We start from the raw sequence: 20,955 nt of genomic DNA, 5'->3' as shown, positions 1-20,955 counted from the left end.
AAAAATCGCTTGATTTAAATCAGTGATTTAAATCAAACAACCCTGGCTTAAACTGCACTACTAAAGCTGAAAACAAATTGAATATTTTATTCGTAGCTCTCGGAGCGCTCATATGGAGCAATCACAATCAATGTTTCAAACGAATACTCCCGATTTTACGTTATGTATTCATACTCATCAGCTTTCCCAGTTCCCTAAAACCAAGTATAGAATCATTTCGGTATTTGGAAGGGCACTAGTTGCGTTAAATTTGAGTATTTACGATACCTGACGTCACGACTCTCAAAAATTATCCGGTTTACTTCCCCCATTTTGTCAGCCACCCTCTCACATAGTCATCACCAGAGAGAATTAAGTCGGAGCGGAGCTAGGCTATAGGTCAGAGAATGTCGCTATGGAAATTAGCTCTAGACCGGAACAGCCTGGCCTGTTACGCCCCCTTAGCTTGAAGAGTAGCTACATCTCATTTAGCACTGTCATATTGCTTCCACTCCCTACTTAATTCTCTCTGGCATCACGGATAAGCATTCACTATTCTACGATTCGACTCCATTACGTAATAGATAATTTTCTTACTTTCTTGTTGATCTTCTTTTGGCAACCGGAAACTGAGGTGCGTTGTAACTTGGTATTGCCCTCGGATGTGCTGCATTTGGTCTAAAAAGCTTAGATAAATTCGCTTGTAAACCTCCCATACTTGAAGGACCATTAATGTTCGTAATCGCTGTTTCGGAAACGGAAGCTGGTGCATCGCGCCTGGGATACTGTGCCGATAACGTTTCCGCTAAGTTTTTCATAACGACTTCGTTATTCATTACGCGTTGAAGTGTTTGTAAGGTCTCATTTTCATCATAAGTACTAGGCCTGCCTACTGGATTGTTGTTTGCCATTGCGTTAACTTCGTGAAAAATTAACAAAAGAGATCAAAAATATCAACTATCTCAATCCTTGCTAAACAACCAACTGATTTTCTCTCCAGGGATGCCAGATTGAAAACCTTCAACCCGCCAAAATCAAATTGGAAACAAGCCCAAAAAACCGCCAATCGGTGTTTCGAAAAGAAGCCCAAAAACTGCCTAAGATCTAAACTATCCAGCCCAAAAACAAGCCAAAAATTTATCCTGAAAATTTGAAATTAGCTTTTTCAGAAATTTTAATGCAAATTCTATACTGACACCATTTTTAAAACGCAAAACAAAATGAAATCATTTTATTTAATCATGAATTATAAGCCGCTCAAAAGGTTTGACAGCACCATTTGTCAGTTTTTTGGGCATTCTAATGATCTTCCCCTATTGGCGGTATTTTAAGTACAGAAAGCCAAAGAAAAACCCCGACAAGCCTAATTTCCAGCCAACAGCCAACCCTTTTATTTCAAGCCAATATTTTTGAGATGAAGCCCAATTGGCGGCTTTTGACCCAAATATGGCAACCCTGTTTCTCTCAAAAAGTGTTGGATTTTGGCCACCGCCTATTGGTTGTTACGAACTTTCATATCGTGGGAACCATCATATCGTGGGAACCAAAGCAAAGAATTTTCAGTGCAATAAACTTTTATGTTGAATTGACTGGTTGTGAATTTTAGTTTCCCCCTTCTACTTATTTTTGTAATTTTTTTAAATATAAAATGTGTTTAATTTTATTGTTCAATTATTTTCTTATACAATTGCATTTAAGTCATTAGAAACATTAATTATCTTAAATGAACCACTGGTTCTAGCCGCCCTATTTTCGTTTTATTTTATGGGTTCTCGGCCAAGTGCGAAGGTTTTCACACGCAGAGAGGGGTTGAAGTTCACCAAGCCCTTACCAACAGCAATATATTTTGCGAGGGGTCAGTCACTAAGCGTAATTGGTGTACACGCTGTAGTTTTAGTTTTGATTGCATGAAAGGGATCCATTAACTGTGTCCAGTAAGACTTGACTTCCACTATACTTTCCTAAATAAGAGTTAGCTCCATAGTTCGAATAAACATGACTATAATATAATCTAATACGATTGCTCGTAACTCTTAATGCACGTGGAATCCGAGAGTGAGTAGCCCCTCGAAAACAAACTTGTATATCTTATAGAATTTTTGAATTTCTGAATTTGACACACGGTGGAACGAGTATAGGCCGGCCTAAAGGAATAATCTTTAGTAGCTTTGAATTTCTTTCACCGGTAAATTGGTATTTGTTTGCTGTGTTTCAAATGTCGGTTTTAAGAGTTTTTATCTTATTTCTGTTATTATCTTCTTTAAATTGCACACTGCTTGAGGACTATTTTAACGAATTAAAGCACACGTTTGAAGAGGCTCTAAGAAATCATTATTCTGGGGACGAAAATGTGATAGAGATATTACATCGCCGACTTCAAGAACATGCCAGAATATTAGCTGCTGTAGTTTGTACTATTGAAAGTAACATTTCGGAAGGAATATTGCGTGACATAGACGCCATTTATAATAGTGTTGCGCAATTAGTTACTGATCTAGAAATACGGCTACAAGGCGCTGGAAATGATTTCGTTGAAGATCCCTACGAATGTCCAGTTTTACACAATGGACTTGTTGGACGTCCGCGCTATGACGTAACTCGAAATCAAATTGTGTACTGTAGAAATGAACTTCATTTGAATTGGAATCAAGTAGCAGCTTTCTTGGGTCTTAATGTCAGAACACTTTTCCGCCATCGACAATATCTCGATTTGAATGAAGAGGAATTTATCGAAGATGAAGTCCTTGACAATTATATAAGAAGAATTCTGACACATACAAATAACGTTGGTGAAACGTACGTTATAGGTGGTTTACGTGCAAATGGTATAAGAATACAACGTTGGAGAATCAGAGAAAGACTGAATATTTTAGATCCAGTTGGACGGGCGCTCCGACGTAGAGTAACAATTTTAAGGAGAAGTTATAATGTTCGAGGAGCAAATTCATTATGGTAATTTATTAACTCCTACCGCCTCAGTATTATAATCTTTGAACAGATTTATTTACAGTGTTTTTTTTTGGAAGATAATAATCGGTATATTTTAATTTTCGAAATATTATCAACGGGGCTATTCTGTAACTTTTTCTGTAAGTGATAAAGTATAGTTTAAAGGGAGGGTGAAGAGGAAAATAAAGTAATCGATTCCTCTACTAGTTATAAGACCTATCTGCATAGTGAAACATCCGGGTAATGTCTCGGAATGATTTTAAAAATCAAAATAGATTCAGATTTTATCGATAATTTAAAGCTAGCACCTTCGACCAATCGCGTAACGCCCTGCCTTCCAGTTAACAAAACATCCAAGTCATGCTCAATGTCGCGTGCCACGGTTATCCCATAGCGCGCAATATTTATCATATCTCGCGCTAAATAATGCTCGAAATAGAGCCTGCTACGTAAATTTTGTCAAATGAAAGGCAGAGCGTTACACGATTGGTCGAAGGTGCTAGCTTTAAATTATTGATGAAATCTGAATCTATTTTGATTTTTAAAATCATTCAGAGATATTTCCTGGATGTTTCACTGTGCAGATAGGTCTTATAACTAGTAGAAGAATTGAATAGAAATCACTTGATTTTCCACTTCACCTTCCCTTTAAGGGGTTTGTGTCAGTCTCGCGAGTCACTACGCAATCTTACGACACCGCGCGATATAAATAGGCTATAAGTTGTAAGTGTCATCAAACCTTTAAAAACAAAAGGACGGAAGAGTCCGACGGATGTCTCGCGATTTCGCTCGTGCTTATAAAAAACAAGATGTTCAAAGTTAAATTTTATCGTTTTTGATTTTCACGAGCGTGATAACTTTACAAAAGGGTTCGATCTCGTGATAAAAAAAAATTTGAACTTTTATTATAAGCGCGATAGGATTCAAGAGACATCCACTGTCTCATTATTCAAGGTGTGATGACACCCAAGACTAATTGGGTATTTCGATCTCGCGCTCTCGTAGAACGCGCCGTGTTGCCACTACCCTTTTAATCGCTAATATATCACTTACGATAACTAACTAAAAGTTACAGAAATAACGTCTCTTAAATAAAAATATATTTAGAACGATATTACAAGTGTACAAGAAATAACGATAAAGAAACTAGTCGGAGTAACTTGAATAAAATTTGAGTAGTATTTTCGAGAAAAGCTTTAAAAAGCGATTCTAAATAAATCTCCACGTATGATATAAAACAAATTGCTGAAACAATTACAAATATTGTAAAATTGGCTTTTTCAACCGATAACCGCTAGTTTTTTTTTATTAAATTATTTCGCTCTTCCTACGTCATCTCTTAAGTCCCGTGACATAAATAGAATCCTTACGTGACTCCACTCGCTCCTTGTATGTAAAATTATTATTATTATTATAAATGTTCATTTTCACGCGCTGAACCTCGTGAAATACCAAGCTTAATGAACTTTTTTAGTTTTCGAACAAACTATCCAGTCACTTTCAGATAATTACCTATACGTCACAAAGAGGTACAGTTTGAATTCTTCCCAAAAAATTGTCTTTTTAAGTTCTCTTAAAAACGGTTGATCGGAGTAAAATTTTGTGGCGTGTTTAAGGCCCATTCACAATAGACTAAAATATTACGTTCACGTCAGCGAAGTCGCTTTGATCGCTTCATTAGACTGTTCACACGTGTCAACTACAACGAGAAATATTTGCTCGCATAGTTTGAAATCTTTCAATTTCGTAACTGAGTGTCGAGATGGCGCCACCTACTTAGCGCCTTTTCCTTACCCATAGCTCACTCGATAGTGTCTCTTGATGTATGATGATCGAGTTAGCTACGCTTTAGCAGACGATATATCATATATGAAACGTTTTTGGACTCTTGGCGGTCTTTATCATTGTTTATTTGGCTATTTCAATACTCGAAAGTCATGGTCCAAATATCATGATATATGCTTTCACGTCTGAACAGGGAAAAGAACGTACCGACGCGACCGAAGCGAAATTAACGACGCAACCGACGGAAACGCAAGATTTTAGTCTAGTGTGAATGGGCCTTTAAGTAGTGGAAATGGAAATAAACTGAAAATACACTTCGTATATTTCGTCAAAAACCATGTAACCCTTCCTTAAATAGTTAAAATTTCTTGTATAATTGAAATATTGTTGTAAATACATTTTAGTAATGTAAATTTGCCCAAATTTGCTACTAATTTAAATTAAACTAGAAAAGTTTTTAGTTGCTCTTATAGGAGGTAAAGATTGCCTTTTTTGGTTTTTCTCTGTGGTCTAGATTAATAACTGTACTCAAATGGAGGATCTTATGTCTTTATAGGCACATTGATAGCAATCACAAGTTAATAAAGTGGAGGTTCGTTTTTCACGCCAGTATTGATGGTTTTAGCAGGCTACTTATTTATTTGGACTGCCTCACAAATGACCGAGCTTCAAGTGTATTAAGCCTTTTCCAAGAGGGAGTTGAAATTTTTGGAATTCCTTCTCGTGTAAGGGGCGACCATGGAACAGAAAATATTGAAGTGGCACGATTCATGCTAGAAAACAGAGGTTTACATCGAGGAAGCTTCATAACTGGGCGATCTGTTCACAATCAGAGGATTGAACGTTTGTGGAGAGAAGTTAATAGATTAGTATCATCGCAATACAGAAATATTTTTCATTTCATGGAAGATCATGGCTTGCTTGATGTTGAAAACGATCTTCATTTGTTTGCGTTACATTACATTTACCAACCTAGAATAAGAGAATCATGCCGATATTTTTTGAACTTGTGGAACCACCATTCATTAAGTACAGAAAACGCTCATTCTCCAGTCCAGTTATTCGCGATTTCAACGATGAATGCCATGGATATTGAATATGAAAACTTGGAGTATCAACGTGACCCAATTATGTATGGCGTTGACGAAATTAGAAACACTCCAGTTGAATCCCGGAACCATGTTGAAGTGCCTGAGTCTCGTTTAGTTTTAAACGATATTTTGATAACGGAACTACATAATCAAATTGATCCGGTATCGGATGACGGAAATAGTGGTATTAATCTGTATGTGCAAGTTATTGATTTGTTACGTATTAATTACATAAACGAAAATAATTAAAAATTTCAATAAAGAATTACAATTTCTTGTATATAACCTTTTTTTTGGACAAAAATATGATAAGATTAGGTTAGTGTTTCTGAACTTGGCCATGCATTTTTTCGAATGGTAAAAGTTTTAATATGTCGATGAGAGAGTTCACGTAAATCAAAGAAATGATCTGATCATGTGCGTGCTTTTTTCGTTTCAGGTAAATCTAGTAAAACTAAAATTTTCGATACTTCTTATAACTATTATAACAAAAACAGTTTTTCGAACTGAAGAATCCTTTTAGGGTCCCCTACTATTTAAGCCTTAAAGGCACAATTATCAATATAGTTGATTTGCAACTGCGTTTCAGTCATTTCTCTGTCATTCCTAATAAGTGTAATAAATTTTCTTCATTGCCAGTCATTTAAAAAACAACTTCTTTTATAAACCGTTTAACCACTACCACAATGGCGGCTTGCACATTTTGGTGACAAAAAGAGATTGTATCAATATTTATTTTAAGCTCTTGTTCTTTCATTGCCCAGCATGTGTGTGTTTAATCTCGAGTCAGCTGACACCGTTCACATTATCTGACTTGTCAGGCCGACTGATTTTCCTCGGCATCTTCAAATGAACTTAACTGAACAGAACTTAATTATAATTTCTCTGACTGCTTTTCCCAAAGATTGTTTTCTCTGATCTTACTTTCCTTTTAGCAAAGGGTACTTGCCCGACCAAAATCGTGTCTCAAAACTGTCAATAGTCGTGTCAGGTGTCTCGTTCACATTATCTGACCAGTCGGCCCGACTTGTCAGGTTGGCGTTGTCAGCTGACTAAAGTTGGACAGTGGGAACGCGCCATACTTCACTAAAAAACAAAGCCCAATTACATCATTTGCCGTATCAGAAGTCCATTAAATTAGCCTAGGAAGTAACCAAAAGCGGGATTTGCAACTACCCTCTCTTGTGTAGCAATACTGGAGAAGGGCGACACATTCACCACCTTGCGATAACTTTTCTCAGATCTCCGGTTTAGGTGCGACTGTTACGCCAAAATTTGCCCTATTGAGAGAGAAAAACTATTGGCTGAAAATGAAGGCTGGATCTCTAAAGGGACCGGTAAGGCCACCCTTCCACTGTAAAACCGACCCCTCTTTAGCATAGAATCAGGAGAAGGGATGGGGGGGGGGTGAATTTCGGAACAGTCAAGGTCATTCAGTTTTTTAAGACTCTTCATAAACCTATTGAAAAAAATAACTATTTAACGACCGTGGCCGTTCCGTTTTTTATTTTTTTTAAAAAGCAAACAATATCAAAGCTGACGTATATCAAAGTTGACGTATATATATCAAAGCTGACGTATATCAAAGTTGACGTATATATATCAAAGTTGACGTATATATATCAAAGCTGACGTATATATATCAAAGTTGACGTATATATATCAAAGTTGACGTATATATATCAAAGTTGACGTATATATATCAAAGCTGACGTATATATATCAAAGCTGACGTATATATATCAAAGTTGACGTATATATATCAGATTGCATATTCTGAATTATGTCCGACATGGCGCCCCATACCTAAGGCCTTTTCGTGTGTTGGATGGACATGGATTTCTTGATTTATCTCAAGAATTAATTAAGATTGGTGCCACATATGGTTCAGTCGATGCGAGGAAGCTTCTCCCTCATTCCACAACTGTCAGCAGACACGTGGTAGATATATACAACTCAAAAAAGGCTATTCTTATTGGCAAACTTGCCAAAGTTAAATACATGGGTATTACCTCTGACATTTGGACCGACGATTACAAGAAGCAAAACTATTTATCAGCCACAGCTCATTATTTGACAGAAGATTTTTGTTTGGAAAATTACGTGCTAGCCACAAAACCAATTTCTGAAAAAAAACCTGCCGATTTACAGCGAGCAATGACAGAAATCCTTACTGAGTTTAACATATCTGAAGACGAGAAAGAAGTTTGCTTTGTAACGGACGGTGCTTCAAACATGGTAGCTGCATTTTCTCATAACCAACGACGTCTCTGGTGCGCTTGCCATCATTTGAACATCAAACTTTGCCATATTTTTGAATCCAAAACTTCGCCATATTTTTGAATCCAAAACTTCGCCATATTTTTGAATCCAAAACTTCGCCATATTTTTGAATCCAAAACTTCGCCATATTTTTGAATCCAAAACTTCGCAAAATTTGTTACCAGATACGACCAATCTATTGATCAAAGCAAAAGCCCTTGTTACTCATTTTAAACGAGCTGACCTCCAAAAGAAGCTTTCGAAAAGTTTAAAACAAGAATGTCTAACTCGATGGAACTCCAAAGTTGCCATGCTGGAATCAATTGAAGAAGCCTACATAGACATAGAAACTATCTTATCTGAGCGACGTGAGCGTAACGAATCGAGCCGTCTTATATATTCTATCGATCGTTCTTTGATGCGACAATTAATTAAGTTGTTGAAACCTTTCGAAATTGCCACTGCGGAATTGTCAAAGGATAAAGCTCCAACAATACATCTATTTATCCCGTGGAAACAAAAACTCTTAGATCATTGCGACGTTGTTACCTCCGAAGATGAGCATCTCGAAATTACCAAAGTAAATATATCTTAAAAAATTATAATTTAAAAACCAACGCATGCCACTTAAACATGTTTCACGTAATGGAACGAAAATGGATGTAATTAAACAATTTGGAATCAAAACGAAAAAAAGACGTACGTTAATAAACACAACAGAATTGAAACGGAGCAACATTAGGAAAAAATTCGAAAACGGAACGGAAACAGAAAAGCTAATCAACGAGTTGTGGAAACGGAAGAGCTAATAAACGATTTTATGGAAACGTAACAAAAGACATTTTTTCCTGTTTCCGTTACGTTTCCATAAAATCGTTCATTAGCTCTCCGTTTCCGTTCCGTTTCCATAAAATCGTTCATTAGCTCTCCGTTTCCGTTCCGTTTCCATAAAATTGTTCATTAGCTCTCCGCTTCCGTTCCGTTTCCATAAAATTGTTCATTAGCTCTCCGTTTCCGTTCCGTTTCCATAAAATCGTTCATTAGCTCTTCCGTTTCGGTTCCGTTTCCATAAATCGTACATTAACTCTTCCGTTTCCGTTCCATTACCATAAATCGTTCATTGACTATTCCGTTTCCGTTCCGTTTCCACAACTCCTTCATTAGCTCTTCCGTTTCCGTTCCGTTTCCGTAATATAGATCTTTCTTCATTCCGATTTTGTTTTAAGCCGGCGGAACGGAACGCACTCCGCGGAAAACGGAAAAATTTCCGTTCCGTGCAGCTCTCTACTGGGGAATATGATATCGAGTTTAGTTTAGACCCTGCATTACGAAGTCTATTATAATATAAACTCTGTTTAACGGCAAAGTCTAATAAATTAGGTATCGCGCAAAAATATCGTTGGCTCTATATGTGAAATCAGATATCGCGTTTACCACGTGTGTCGATAAGGGCCACTTGTGAACTTGTCATTACATTTCTTGGTGAAAGGTAATGACAAGGTCATTTAAATTAATAAGAAGTCTCATTCTAGAAATATTATGACGATATGAAGAAAACTATTAAAATGACAAAATACCATCGAGGAAATAGGCTCGTTGTGGAATTCCTATGCAATCCGAAAGGCCTGTAAATTTTGAAAACGTTTCCAGCTTTCTTGCGCTTATGATAAATTTTTTAATATTTTTGGCCAGAAATAACTTAACGTACATTCCCAGTGATATTTATAAAACGGTAAGGCTAAAATTCGGACTATAACGGTCCTTGTCGTGTAGGTGGAAAAGCGGAAAAAATATTAAATTTTTTTCTTATCCTGTTTTAGGATGGAGACGTGTATCTTCATTCCAGAATTCTTAATTATAAGAATTTAGCTTATGTGTTAAAGCGTAATCGAACATATAGCCACCCGATTCGACTCTACAAACATAAGGTGTTGTCTTATTTCCACGAACCCGAATATCAAATGTCACTTAGGGGAATCATTGACGTCTTTTCTCCGAAGGTGCTTACCCACAATTCCATCTTTAGTAGACTTCTTTAATAAAACCACTGTCTTTCGAAGGTGTGGACGATTATCATTTTGTTTCTCGTCTTGTTTAATTTTTTCACGATTGCCGAAAGATTCGATTTGAGAATATGCCGTTTTCTTGTCTGGTTCTCCAACAACTTGGGGAAAAAATACGAAATTGCCAAGAAGGTTTTTAGGCTACCTACTTCGTCGGCTCTTTCAGTTTGATGGAAGCCTTTAAAGCCAACCTGTCGACCAAATTGACGGTGGATATTGATCGCAACCTAAATGTTTTCGATGATATCTTCAAATACCCCAACATGCGCATTGTAATTCAGAAGAACCCCGCGTGCCTGAATTATTTGCGGGTATATTATTACGGGTTCCATATGGAGGGACGTTCATAGAGATAGGAACATAAAATGCCTCTAGAGCCACAATGCAAATCACGAAACAGGCCGCACTTTTAAAACCATGCAAACTTTATCATTCGCCACCAGTGCCACTATCGGCGGTATTCCTAACTAAAATATTATTAGCAAAAATACTGGAGGAAACAAAAAGGTTTCATGATGAAGGTGAAAACCTAATAAATTAAACGTTAAAATTATTAATTATACTGAATTGTTATCACAATAAGGTTTCCAGATGTAACAAACAAATGGCTTAAAGAAGGTTGTTGAATTTAAATTAAAAACTTGTTTGCTGTCAATGTAAAATTAAAAACCGTTTTAAAATATTTTATACTTGTCTAACCCACGGATTTGTTTTGGCTTGAAAGCCCTAGCTCCTTAAAAAAAACCAAGAAAGAAAATCCAAGAGAAAATGGACTGGGTTCCAACTGCTAATGACGCAATTTTCGGTGTTCATTTTGAGGCAATGCCTTTTTAGTAAACACTGCCACCCTAGTAGCACTGCCGACGTAGGGCCTACATGGTCGGCTTTGTGTGTTACCGACGAGTTGGTAAAAAGTCACTCATAAGTCGGGAGAGTAATGGTTTGAAAGTCGAAATGTCCGCCTGGAGGGACGACGGCCCGCCGGTTTTCCTACTGTTTTGAGGCTACTATAAAACGACTGTTGGCCGACTATATGTCGGCGTCATTATGCCTACCTAAAACCGCGCTCAATCCGACGATTTCGCGGCTTTTGAGTTTAGGAACGGTAAATCGTCGGTAAAGGGCTGGAAGAGTAAGGGCTTGAGAGTCGAAATGTCCGCCCGGCGGGACGACGGCCCGCCGGTTTTCCTACTGTTTTGAGGCTACTATAAAACGACTGTTGGCCGACTATATGTCGGCGTCATTATACCTACCTAAAGCCGCGCTCAATCCGACGATTTCGCGGCTTTTTAGTATAGGAACGGTAAATCGTCGGTAAAGGGCCGGTAGAGTAAGGGTTTGAGAGTCGAAGTGTCCGCCCGGTGGGACGACGGCCCACTGGTTTACCGACTGTTACGACACGAATGAAATACGACCCTCATCCAGCACGTTTGAGAGTCGACTTAACCGCCTGTCAGCAAGAGGTCCGACGCTTTTGCGACGATCAAACCTTAACTCGAGGCCCGATGGTTTTGCGACGATCAGGCCTTAACTCGAGGCTTCATTCGCTTATAGTAAAGGATACTGATACCTAGTATTGAAATTTCTTTAATACATTTTCAATGAACAACACTTAAGAATTTGTACTTTTTATATTTCAAGTAACATGCAGGTCAATTATAACAATTTCAAATATTAAACAATGTATTCTATATGACACGACTAGTCGAATAAAAATATTAGCTGCCTAGCTAATTGGTTTTAACAAAAAGTAAAATTTTTCAGGGCGAGTATAATATTTACATCAATTAAAGCATTTATTAATATTCATTGTTAATATCTTCGATTTGGCCAATTACTATCTCTTAAATTTCAAAAATCTTAATGAAAAATATACACTTACAGATTTTTTAAGGAAAAAGAAAAACATACAATTCTAAAGGGTATTACTTGACACATTTTTCTCTTAAAATGTTTGAAAACGCATAAAAATTCTCAAATTAAAACAAATTGAGATCTATTTTGGAATTCAGTATTATTTTCACAACCAAAAATCTTTAAAATACTTAATATATAAGGTTTTTGAACTCCAAGCGCCCCAAAACACTTGCTTCTTTTATAATCAAACAAAGAAACTGAAGGTATACATAAACGTTTAAGTTTTGGTTTCACTTTCTATGGGTGTGGTTCCCAGCAGATGAGAAGCTAGGTAAAAAAGCAAAGGCTTATGCATAAAACTGGCTCTAAGATAAATTGATAATTCAATAACAAAATTCAAACCTTACGTGACAAACGGGAACAGAGCTTCTATACGATTGGCTGGTTTTATCTGAAGGGCAAGAGAAAGACGTACTTTGGCCTTTTGGGGTTTTAAATTCTAATATCCTTTTCAAAGTGGGGGAAAGAGCCAAGATACCGTTAGGTTGAATAGTTAAAGAAACGTAATCAGAGAGGGGATCCGAATCAAATTTAAACTTTGAACCGTATTGAAAGCCGCCTAATCCGGAAGCTATCTGTTTAAGAAGGGCTTCTAATGTTTTGTAATAACCCCCGGGAACTATAAAGGCCTCGGCTTTAACAATAGGCTGTGATTTTCCGTCCCGACCTTTTTTATTTTCATGCGAGACCACCTGCACGTGGCCTTCCTCACTGGGTATGTTAAAAAAGGACATTGGGTACAAAACTTCTACTAGAGCAACCTCCCAGTCATCCCCGATCAGCTCTATAGCCTGGGGCAACTTGGTAGTGTACGAAGACGTCTTGTTGTTGTCATAAATTTTCATGCTAGCGTTGCTTGGGAGTGTTAGGTAAAAGGGCGACTGCATCTTTAGCCGGAATCCAACAATTCATAGAAGGGGGATAGCCTAACCACTTTACAAAGAACTCCTTTTGTCCGCTCCTACTGCGCTTACGAATTACTTTCTCGATCTTGTACGTCTCGGGTCTAACTACCGACTGAAGTTCCATCCCTTAAAACACCCCCTTTATTGGTTCCCCGTTTAAATCTTCTAGTTTGAATACCGGAGGGTGTCTCTCTATTTTTCCCACTATTTTAAAAACTTCTATTGTGAAAGTTCGCTCGTACCCTTTTTCAAAAATCATCTTATTTCTACTTACTCGGACGTATTCGCCCACCTTTAATTTTTTCCCGTAAACTTTCTTTTCGCTAAAGTACTTTCCGTAAACATTTTTAAAAACCTGAAGGACATTGGTACCAGTAACTTCCAAAGGAGTCATTTTTATCGCGGAATGCACCGAGTTATTGTAAGCCTTAACCAGGTCATCTAGAACATCTATATATCTATTGGTATTCTTTTCTGTAAAATACCTGTACATGCGTGACTTTAAAGTTTGATTTAATCTTTCCACCATACACGCTTTTATATCGTCATTCTCAGTTGTAAAAAATATAACCCCTTTCTCCTTCAAGTATCCTTGTAATTGGGAATTTCTAAATTCAGTACCCTTATCCGTTTGTAGTTTCCTAGGAACTCTCTCTCTAAATTCTAATCGAATTGAGTCAGACCTTATTAAAATTTGACAAGTAAAGCCTTCTCCTACGAATTCGTTTCTTTGCAAGGGCTATTTTAGTTTTTTTGTCAAACATACGTTCCTGCGAAAAAGCTTGCTGTCCATGCGTAGCAATAGAAATGATGCTCCCAGCGAGGAGGATTATTAAAGGGAAATATATTGATGAAATTCGTAATGGTTTCAATTGGCTTTCTGCAGGCGTTTTGAACAGGAACTTCCGACAATCTTCAAACGACCAATGCTGGTCTGTAGCGTCTTTAAGAAATATTCCTGATTCAAAGTATCTTAACGAACTGAAAATATATATTGTACAAATTAATAAAAATACAAAACAAATCGCCCATATCCTTAAAGGGAATGAGAAGCTTCGTTTGAAAAACCTCTGATTTGTATAATAAAAGATAGAATTAATTTCTGTCAATTCAAAAATATCAAGCTTTTAATTCTCCGATTTCTGGTTATTTGGCAGCAATATAAATTTGAAAATGCTTCATATGAAATTATTTCAAATCCACTTTTTATGAGAGGCTAAAACGTTTCCCGTAGGCTGGAGTCACGGTATATTTTTCATGTGAGATGGAGCCACTCTCTCAGAGTTTAGACTGGCGAGAAGCTCGAGACGCGTATAGGATTCCCGCACTTTTTACCTCTCCGAGTGACGTATGTCACGGAGAGGTTCTAAAATCGACAGGCATGTCGGGGTGTGTGTGTGGGTGTGTGTGGGTGTGTGTGTGTGTGTGTGTGTCAGGCTGTTGTTATTGACTTACACCCCAGGGGACCGCGTTCGCAGTTTCCGAATCGAAGCAAATGTGTTCGCCATTTCCGGACCGCATTCACAGTTCCCGGAAAATTCAAAACTTAAGGCTATCCACAATTCAACTGGCCACTACTATTTCATCTGACTAGTCAATTGTCCATTCCACATGAACACCAATCTGTATTCACTGGCTTCTAACACCACCACCTTCTGGGCGTTGCTTTTGTCCATCCCACAAAGACACCAGTCTGTACTTACTGGCTTCTAACACCACCATCTTCTGGTCTTGGTTTTTGTCCATTCCACACGGACACCAGTCTGTACACCTGGCTTCTACACCACCATCTTCTCGTCTTTGTTTTTGTCCATCCCACATGGACACCAGTCTGTACACCTGGCTTCTACACCACCATCTTCTGGTCATTATTTTTGTCCATCAAACATGGACACCAGTCTGTACACCTGGTTTCTACACCACCATCTTCTGGTCATTGTTTTTGTCCATCCCTCATGGACACCAGTCTGTACACCTGGCTTCTACACCACCATCTTCTGGACATAGTTTTTGTCCATCCCACATGGACACCAGTCTGCACACCTGGCTTCTACTCCATCATCATCCTTAAGGTTAAGACATACGCGGCGATCGGCCAGGGTTACGAGAAACGTCCGGCCTCCCAATGGCGGGGCTTCCACCAAAGGTTCACGCAATTGCGCTGTTCTTATCCATAGCTGCGATTCGAAATCCTTATATACTACCTATTAGAATAAGGTGAAGCAACCGGCGTATGCTTCATTTTAAACGCCAATATTAGTCAAGTCTCTCAAGAATGTTTAATTGTTCTTTATCAAGACGATGTAACGCTCAATAAGGCGAACAACTAACGAAGAAAATATTTAATATTAATTATATTTATTTTAATATTTAAGATAATCTTCTTTCTAAACTCAAAATTAAAACGGAAAGAGTTAAAAAGCAGTCTATTTTTTTTGTCTGTGTGTGTCTGTCCGTTGTCACACTAGTGCGCCGAGTTAGCAGTTCGCTTTGTTTTGATGTGTTAAGAAATCCTACAGAACCTTAATATTCACTTTTTCATAATATAAAGTGAATATGTGGAAATCTTTTTCGTAATTACGATGCATTTAGTACTTTTGTAGCTTTAAAGCTCTGTTTCATTTTGATATTCCAAGAATGTTTTTTAATATTGTTATTTGAAATGGATGTTTATATATTACTTAAGCTATACTACATCTGTTTATAGCATAATCCTTTCTATAGTGATTTCAAAACGAACGCAACGATATTGGTCAAATGTACTTTTATTTGTCAATAGGCCTAGTGAACCAAAAAGTAAACGCTTGGGTTTGGTTTTCGTTTCTGTAATGCAGAGACATTAACGGTTCAGAGTGAGCCGAAAGTTAAATACACTGTTAAATAATTAAGCTTAGATCATGGTGGATATCTGGGCCGCGTTCAGCAGAGCTCAGCGCTGTTAGCAGTGTCGTACAGGACGGGATTTTGCTTTTGAATTTGACGTCACGGTGCTCAGCGCTGAGCCAGCGCGGTCTTCAAAGAAAATAGTCGGGTTTTGGGAAAACGTGACGTAAAACGCGTAGTTCTCAGCTTGGCGAAAAAACATGGAGGAATTAATACAAATAGCTCTTGCTGATTCTGATGGGACTATAGCTATTTAATTGGCGTGAAACCATTTGATGACGCGAGAATTTTAAGAGACATGTTACTTTCTAATTTTAATTATAAAAGACGTTGTTATCTATCTCTTTAAATATGTTATCATACAATTTTTGTTAAGCCTTGGTACCTTGCACGCTTTATTGCGCTAGCGTCATTTTTAAAACACCGATAACCGGAAAAAAGGTATGACGACAGATCTCACCGGTAACCGTTTTCCAAAATCCGCTGTCATTTTGGGGAGCTCTGCTGGACGCAGCCCAGACCAGTGAAAGGTCTGATCGTAATCGGATTATAGCTTCGTGTTTTCATGCTATTTATGGTGCGCATTTACTTCCAGTGTGTGTAGCCACAAATAAGCTTTGGTGTTATGTAACGTTAACAGTCATGTTGACAAACTAAGAAAATCGTTGAGGTGAAACGAGAGGATAGTGTTTACATGGCAACCCTGTTGTGAATATGGCTTTGAACATAGAGGGTATACAGTTGGGGAGTAGAAAATTCGGCCTTTACAAAAACGTAAAGGTAATATCCCTGTTGAATCCGGCGATCCAAAACAAGCCTGGTCATTTATACTTAAATAATAATTGAATTAATGGTTTTCCCCACTGGGGTTTTCCCAGGACCTTTTTTCCCATAAGCAGAAGTTATGGGTTTTTATGGTCCGAATTTAGCTTAGTTAAGGTTAAGTTAAGGTTTACTTATAGTGAATACTTATGTTTGATATGTTTTATATGTAAAGACTTTTAAAGAATAACATTGTACTCTAAACCAAAATAAGAACTGTCGTAGAGCACGGCTTGTAATTGCTAAGAAATACTGTACAATTGTAAAGGCTATAGTAATGCATTTGAAAGGTTCGCTCGGGTTCGACGGATGGTTTTTGTTACTAGTGTGTTAAAAGGCCCTCTGGCTCTGTAAAGTCATAAAACTTAGGAGTGACGAATTCTAGGGATCGCTTGGTAACAATAATAGGGGGTAAAACTTGAACTTTGTGTTAAAACTAGCAGAAGCAAAGCATGAGTAGAACGTATTGGACTCTTGATGGAGAAAGAGCGCTTGTTACCATCGGGCAATATAGATCGCAAACCGACTCTGCCGAGAGAGGTTGTAAAAGAAAGACTTAGAAACTTTAGTTAAACGGACGTGTTTTCAAGGAAAATTATTGTAATGATATCTTGATTTAAGTATGATTTGATAAGACAATACAGTAATTAAAGAAAATATTGATGATTGCATTTGGAGCTTCTTCGTTATTGAAATAAAGACATACACATAAGTTAGGGATTTAGATCGGTGTTTCAGTCCGCCGATGTGATATCAGGAATTATCACAAACTCTTATGTTGGGATGGAAGTCGCAACATAAAATGGTGCCGAAACCCGGGACTAATTACGTGCTCGGGACTAATTACGTACCCGGGACTCATTACGTGCTCGGGAAAAATTACTTTAATTGGACAATTTTGTGAAAATTGGACTTGGTTCGAGAACTTCGAAAATTGTGGTCCCAAGTCAACTCCACGTTAGATGCTTTTTTTGCCGATACCTGACCGAAAGGGAACGTGAACGTGCCGCAAGAAGTCCAGCGGCGGGGAGCGATATGGAGCGGGATGAAGGAGTCCCAGCCCAAAGACATCAGAGTCTACAGAAGCTAAAGGAGTGGTCCTTCTCAAGGTTCGAAGGAACTATATGCAGTTTGGAAGCAAGCAACAAACAACCGTTAGACTTCAGGTTGATAAAATTGATTCGCACTTCGCAATGAAGTTGGGTTCGTAGAAAAATACTTATTAAGAGAAAACAAAGGTTTGACACTAAGTTGTCGTAAGATAAAAAGGTGCTCTGGGTTTTTGAGCTAAGATAAAAAGTGCTCTGGTTGAGCTTGGTTAAAAAAGTGCTCTGGTTGAGCTTGGTTAAAAAAGTGCTCTGGTTGAGCTTGGTTAAAAAATGCTCTGGTTGAGCTTGGTTAAAAAAGTGCTCTGGTTGAGCTTGGTTAAAAAAAAAATGCTCTGGTTGAGCTTGGTTAAAAAAGTGCTCTGGTTGAGCTTGGTTTAAGTGCTCTGGTTGAGCTTGGTATAAGGGTTTATTACCGATAGGTCGGTCTTGGCTTGTTGTGAAAGAGAGAGTGTATGATGGCGTGGCCACGGTAAAAAATTAGATGCCCCAGAATGGGCGAATTTAGTATCGTTCCAGAAAGAGCGACAAAAAGTAAATACCCTAGCCGGGTATCCCCTCCCACGTCCCAGAACGGGCGTTAGACAAAGTCCATGAAAGGACATAGACAAAGTCCATGAAAGGACATAAAAAAGCTCTTAATTGAGCACGAACCTTTTCCTAAATGGATAAAAGGGTTAGCCAAGATAAAAGAGTTGCACATGGGCATTCTTAAGACCTGATCGGGGCGTACCTAAGAAAAAGGCGACGCTTATTAGTTGGCGATTTCGATAGACTTAGTAGTGCATTCACGACACGAGCGGCGCTGTAAGATTTATTTCGAACGGCGTCGACGAGTGATTAACAGGTGTACAGACCGAAGTTTGGATATTCCCTTGTGGTGGTCCCTTCGCGAGTCCCTGGCTGACTTTGTCCAATCGTTATTGCCGTTAAGTAGGTTGTTTGGTAAAAGGTAAATTACTATTTGTAAAAGGTAATGTTGGTATTTGTAAAAAGTGTAAAGGGTGTATTGGTTTAAAAGTAACACTTATAAGGTGATTACATTACATGTATTTGGTGAAATATGGTAAAAAGTAAATTTGGTACAATATGGTAAAGAGTGGAATTGGTGCAATAACGTTGATACTGGTTAAAGGTATTGCACTTAAAGTGCTACTAAAATGCTTCAGCTGGTTGTTTACAAGGGAAAGATAAGTTAGTATCCCTAGTGTGAAGGGATGAACGACGTGGATGGTGGCATTCCTACTTTTCTTTGGTGCCTCTATTTTCATGGCACCTCCTTTTTCCACTTCCCTGCCCACCTGACATGGCTCGTTGTAGTTTTTGGAAATATGCAAAAAGGTTCATGTAAAGAGTTGTATCTCCCTGAGAAAGGAGAAAAGTTATATCTCCCTGAGAAAGGAGAAGAGTTGTATCTCCCTGAGAAAGGAGAAGAGTTGTATCTCCCTGAGAAAGGAGAAGAGTTGTATCTCCCTGAGAAAGGAGAAGAGTTGTATCTCCCTGAGAAAGGAGAAGAGTTGTATCTCCCTGAGGAAGGAGAAAATTCAATGGTTTATAAATAGAGTTCAAATTAAGGGTTATTTGATTCAAATTAAGAGTTATTTCATTGAAAGTAACAAATTTGGTTATAAGTATAACTTGTTTCAAATAAGTAAAAGGTTGATACGTTCTGAGAGAAAGGTTGATGATTAGTTGGTCGCATGAAAATTTGGTATCATATGAAGGAAACATTGCAAATTATTAATTTTTGGAAAGATATTTAAGAGTTCTTGCAGTGAAGCAGTAGTCAGCTCATAACATTCTTGAGTAAAAGAAAAAGGGGCATCGCCGCCTCAAACAAAGGGGAAGAACACTGCTCACAGAAGCAACGTTTCAATTATACCTCTGGTACTACAAGTGCTACCACCTAAAAACTGCTAAAAGACTAAAATTTGCATGATGTATAAACTGTAGTTTGAAAATATGTTAATTATGTTGAAAACTGTGTAAATAGCTTTAAGTTTGGATATTTTGTACGAAAAATAACTTTAACTGTTTAAAAGGAATCTTTGACCAAAGGGATCGGTTCCCATGAAAAACAAAGTAATAAAACTACTTAGCTTGGATAGGACAGTTTAAAGATTCAGCTGGTCCTAATGACTTGCACGTGCACTGTTAAAAGTTAAAAGTAAAGCAAAATAAAAGAAAAAATAAGAGGGCAATCTTATATTGTCAAAAGACTAAAATAACACAATAAGTTTCTCTTTACACATCCATGTTAAAATATTTATGGTTGAACTTTGTAACTTAAGGGTAGCGATCGGAGCGTGGGATACTTAGTTCTCCTAACTAAAAACTCCTACTAAAAATTTGAGGAAGTTTGTCCCCACGCTACCGAGAGGCTTTGCCCCAGCATAGGGTGAAGGTTGGTTTCTTCTCATTGTAAAAGAAGGGGAACCAATCTTTGAACAGATGTAGAATAACCTATAAAAGCTGTTTCGCTAAACAAAATGAGTCGAGTTACTTCAAATTCAGTAACAGAAATCAATTAAAATTAAATGATAAACTTAAATGAAGAAATGTAAATTTAAATGTAGTCTCTTCAAGAAATTTAAAATAAGTTAAGAAATAAGTAAATTAAAATAGTAAAGTTGAGTTATTTAAATAGAAAAACATGAGAAATTCAAATGAAGGCATGTTGAGTCAATTAAAACTAAGTTGTTGGATCGCTTAATTGTAGGAAATACAGAGATGTATTTCGGCGGGGAGTGTTGAATCCGGCGATCCAAAACAAGCCTGGTCATTTATACTTAAATAATAATTGAATTAATGGTTTTCCCCACTGGGGTTTTCCCAGGACCTTTTTTCCCATAAGCAGAAGTTATGGGTTTTTATGGTCCGAATTTAGCTTAGTTAAGGTTAAGTTAAGGTACTTATTGTTGTGTTATTGATTAGGCATTTTCTAGTTAAAAGTAGTTTACTTTATTTAGCTAACTTTACAAGCCCGTGTCATAATAGCGACTGCCGTTTCTTATCGCCTAGTCTTGTCGGCATGATGTATGAGGTCAGAGGTCACATGTTCCTGTTTGTTAGTTTTATCTCTGATAACCTTTGACCCCAATACAACATCCTTTCCTTTCCATTTAGTTATTATTACAATACAACAATACAACATCCTTTCCTTTCCATTTAGTTATTATAATACAACATCTTT

At 37.6% G+C, this 20,955-nt stretch overlaps 3 protein-coding genes and 1 long non-coding RNA gene across 4 annotated transcripts in view; 2 read left to right on the top strand and 2 right to left on the bottom strand.

Annotated features, from left to right (window-relative positions):
• The window catches only part of LOC149651866 (unconventional myosin-Vb-like), a 419,287-nt gene that overhangs the window by 102,761 nt on the left and 295,571 nt on the right, over positions 1 to 20,955 (top strand). The gene's annotated exons all lie outside the window — the stretch shown is intronic.
• LOC149651875 (uncharacterized) lies at positions 2,195 to 6,093 on the top strand. Its single transcript, XM_089846982.1, has 2 exons — positions 2,195 to 2,931; positions 5,270 to 6,093. The coding sequence occupies exons 1-2, from the start codon at positions 2,195 to 2,197 to the stop codon at positions 6,051 to 6,053; spliced, it is 1,521 nt and encodes a 506-aa protein (XP_089703108.1). The 3' UTR covers positions 6,054 to 6,093.
• On the bottom strand, positions 11,701 to 12,506 carry LOC149651874 (uncharacterized). The gene is made up of 2 exons (XR_016370896.1): positions 12,394 to 12,506; positions 11,701 to 12,313 (listed from the first exon to the last, which is right to left on the bottom strand). It is a non-coding gene; the product is annotated as an uncharacterized LOC149651874 (long non-coding RNA).
• Positions 12,572 to 19,033, bottom strand: LOC149651873 (uncharacterized). The gene is made up of 3 exons (XM_089846981.1): positions 18,944 to 19,033; positions 14,655 to 14,797; positions 12,572 to 13,932 (listed from the first exon to the last, which is right to left on the bottom strand). The coding sequence occupies exons 1-3, from the start codon at positions 19,031 to 19,033 to the stop codon at positions 13,629 to 13,631; spliced, it is 537 nt and encodes a 178-aa protein (XP_089703107.1). The 3' UTR covers positions 12,572 to 13,628.

The sequence above is a fragment of the Phalangium opilio genome, unplaced genomic scaffold (genome assembly GCF_054372755.1).
Source record: "Phalangium opilio isolate 3A_F unplaced genomic scaffold, DU_Popi_V2 ptg000082l_1, whole genome shotgun sequence".
NCBI classification, from domain to species: domain Eukaryota; kingdom Metazoa; phylum Arthropoda; class Arachnida; order Opiliones; family Phalangiidae; genus Phalangium; species Phalangium opilio.
This window is presented reverse-complemented; position numbering and strand designations above follow the sequence as displayed.

Excerpts from the sequence above, each read along its gene's own strand:
- LOC149651875 (XM_089846982.1), top strand. The coding sequence starts at position 2,195 with ATGTCGGTTTTAAGAGTTTTTATCTTATTTCTGTTATTATCTTCTTTA. Across the intron at positions 2,932-5,269 it reads CGAGGAGCAAATTCATTATG|GCACATTGATAGCAATCACA; the intron begins GTAATTTATTAA and ends ATGTCTTTATAG.
- LOC149651873 (XM_089846981.1), bottom strand. The coding sequence starts at position 19,033 with ATGAAAATAGAGGCACCAAAGAAAAGTAGGAATGCCACCATCCACGTC. Across the intron at positions 14,798-18,943 it reads TACTAACTTATCTTTCCCTT|AAGCCAGGTGTACAGACTGG; the intron begins GTAAACAACCAG and ends ATGGTGGTGTAG. Across the intron at positions 13,933-14,654 it reads GATGGTGGTGTTAGAAGCCA|TTCGTTAAGATACTTTGAAT; the intron begins GTAAGTACAGAC and ends ATATATTTTCAG.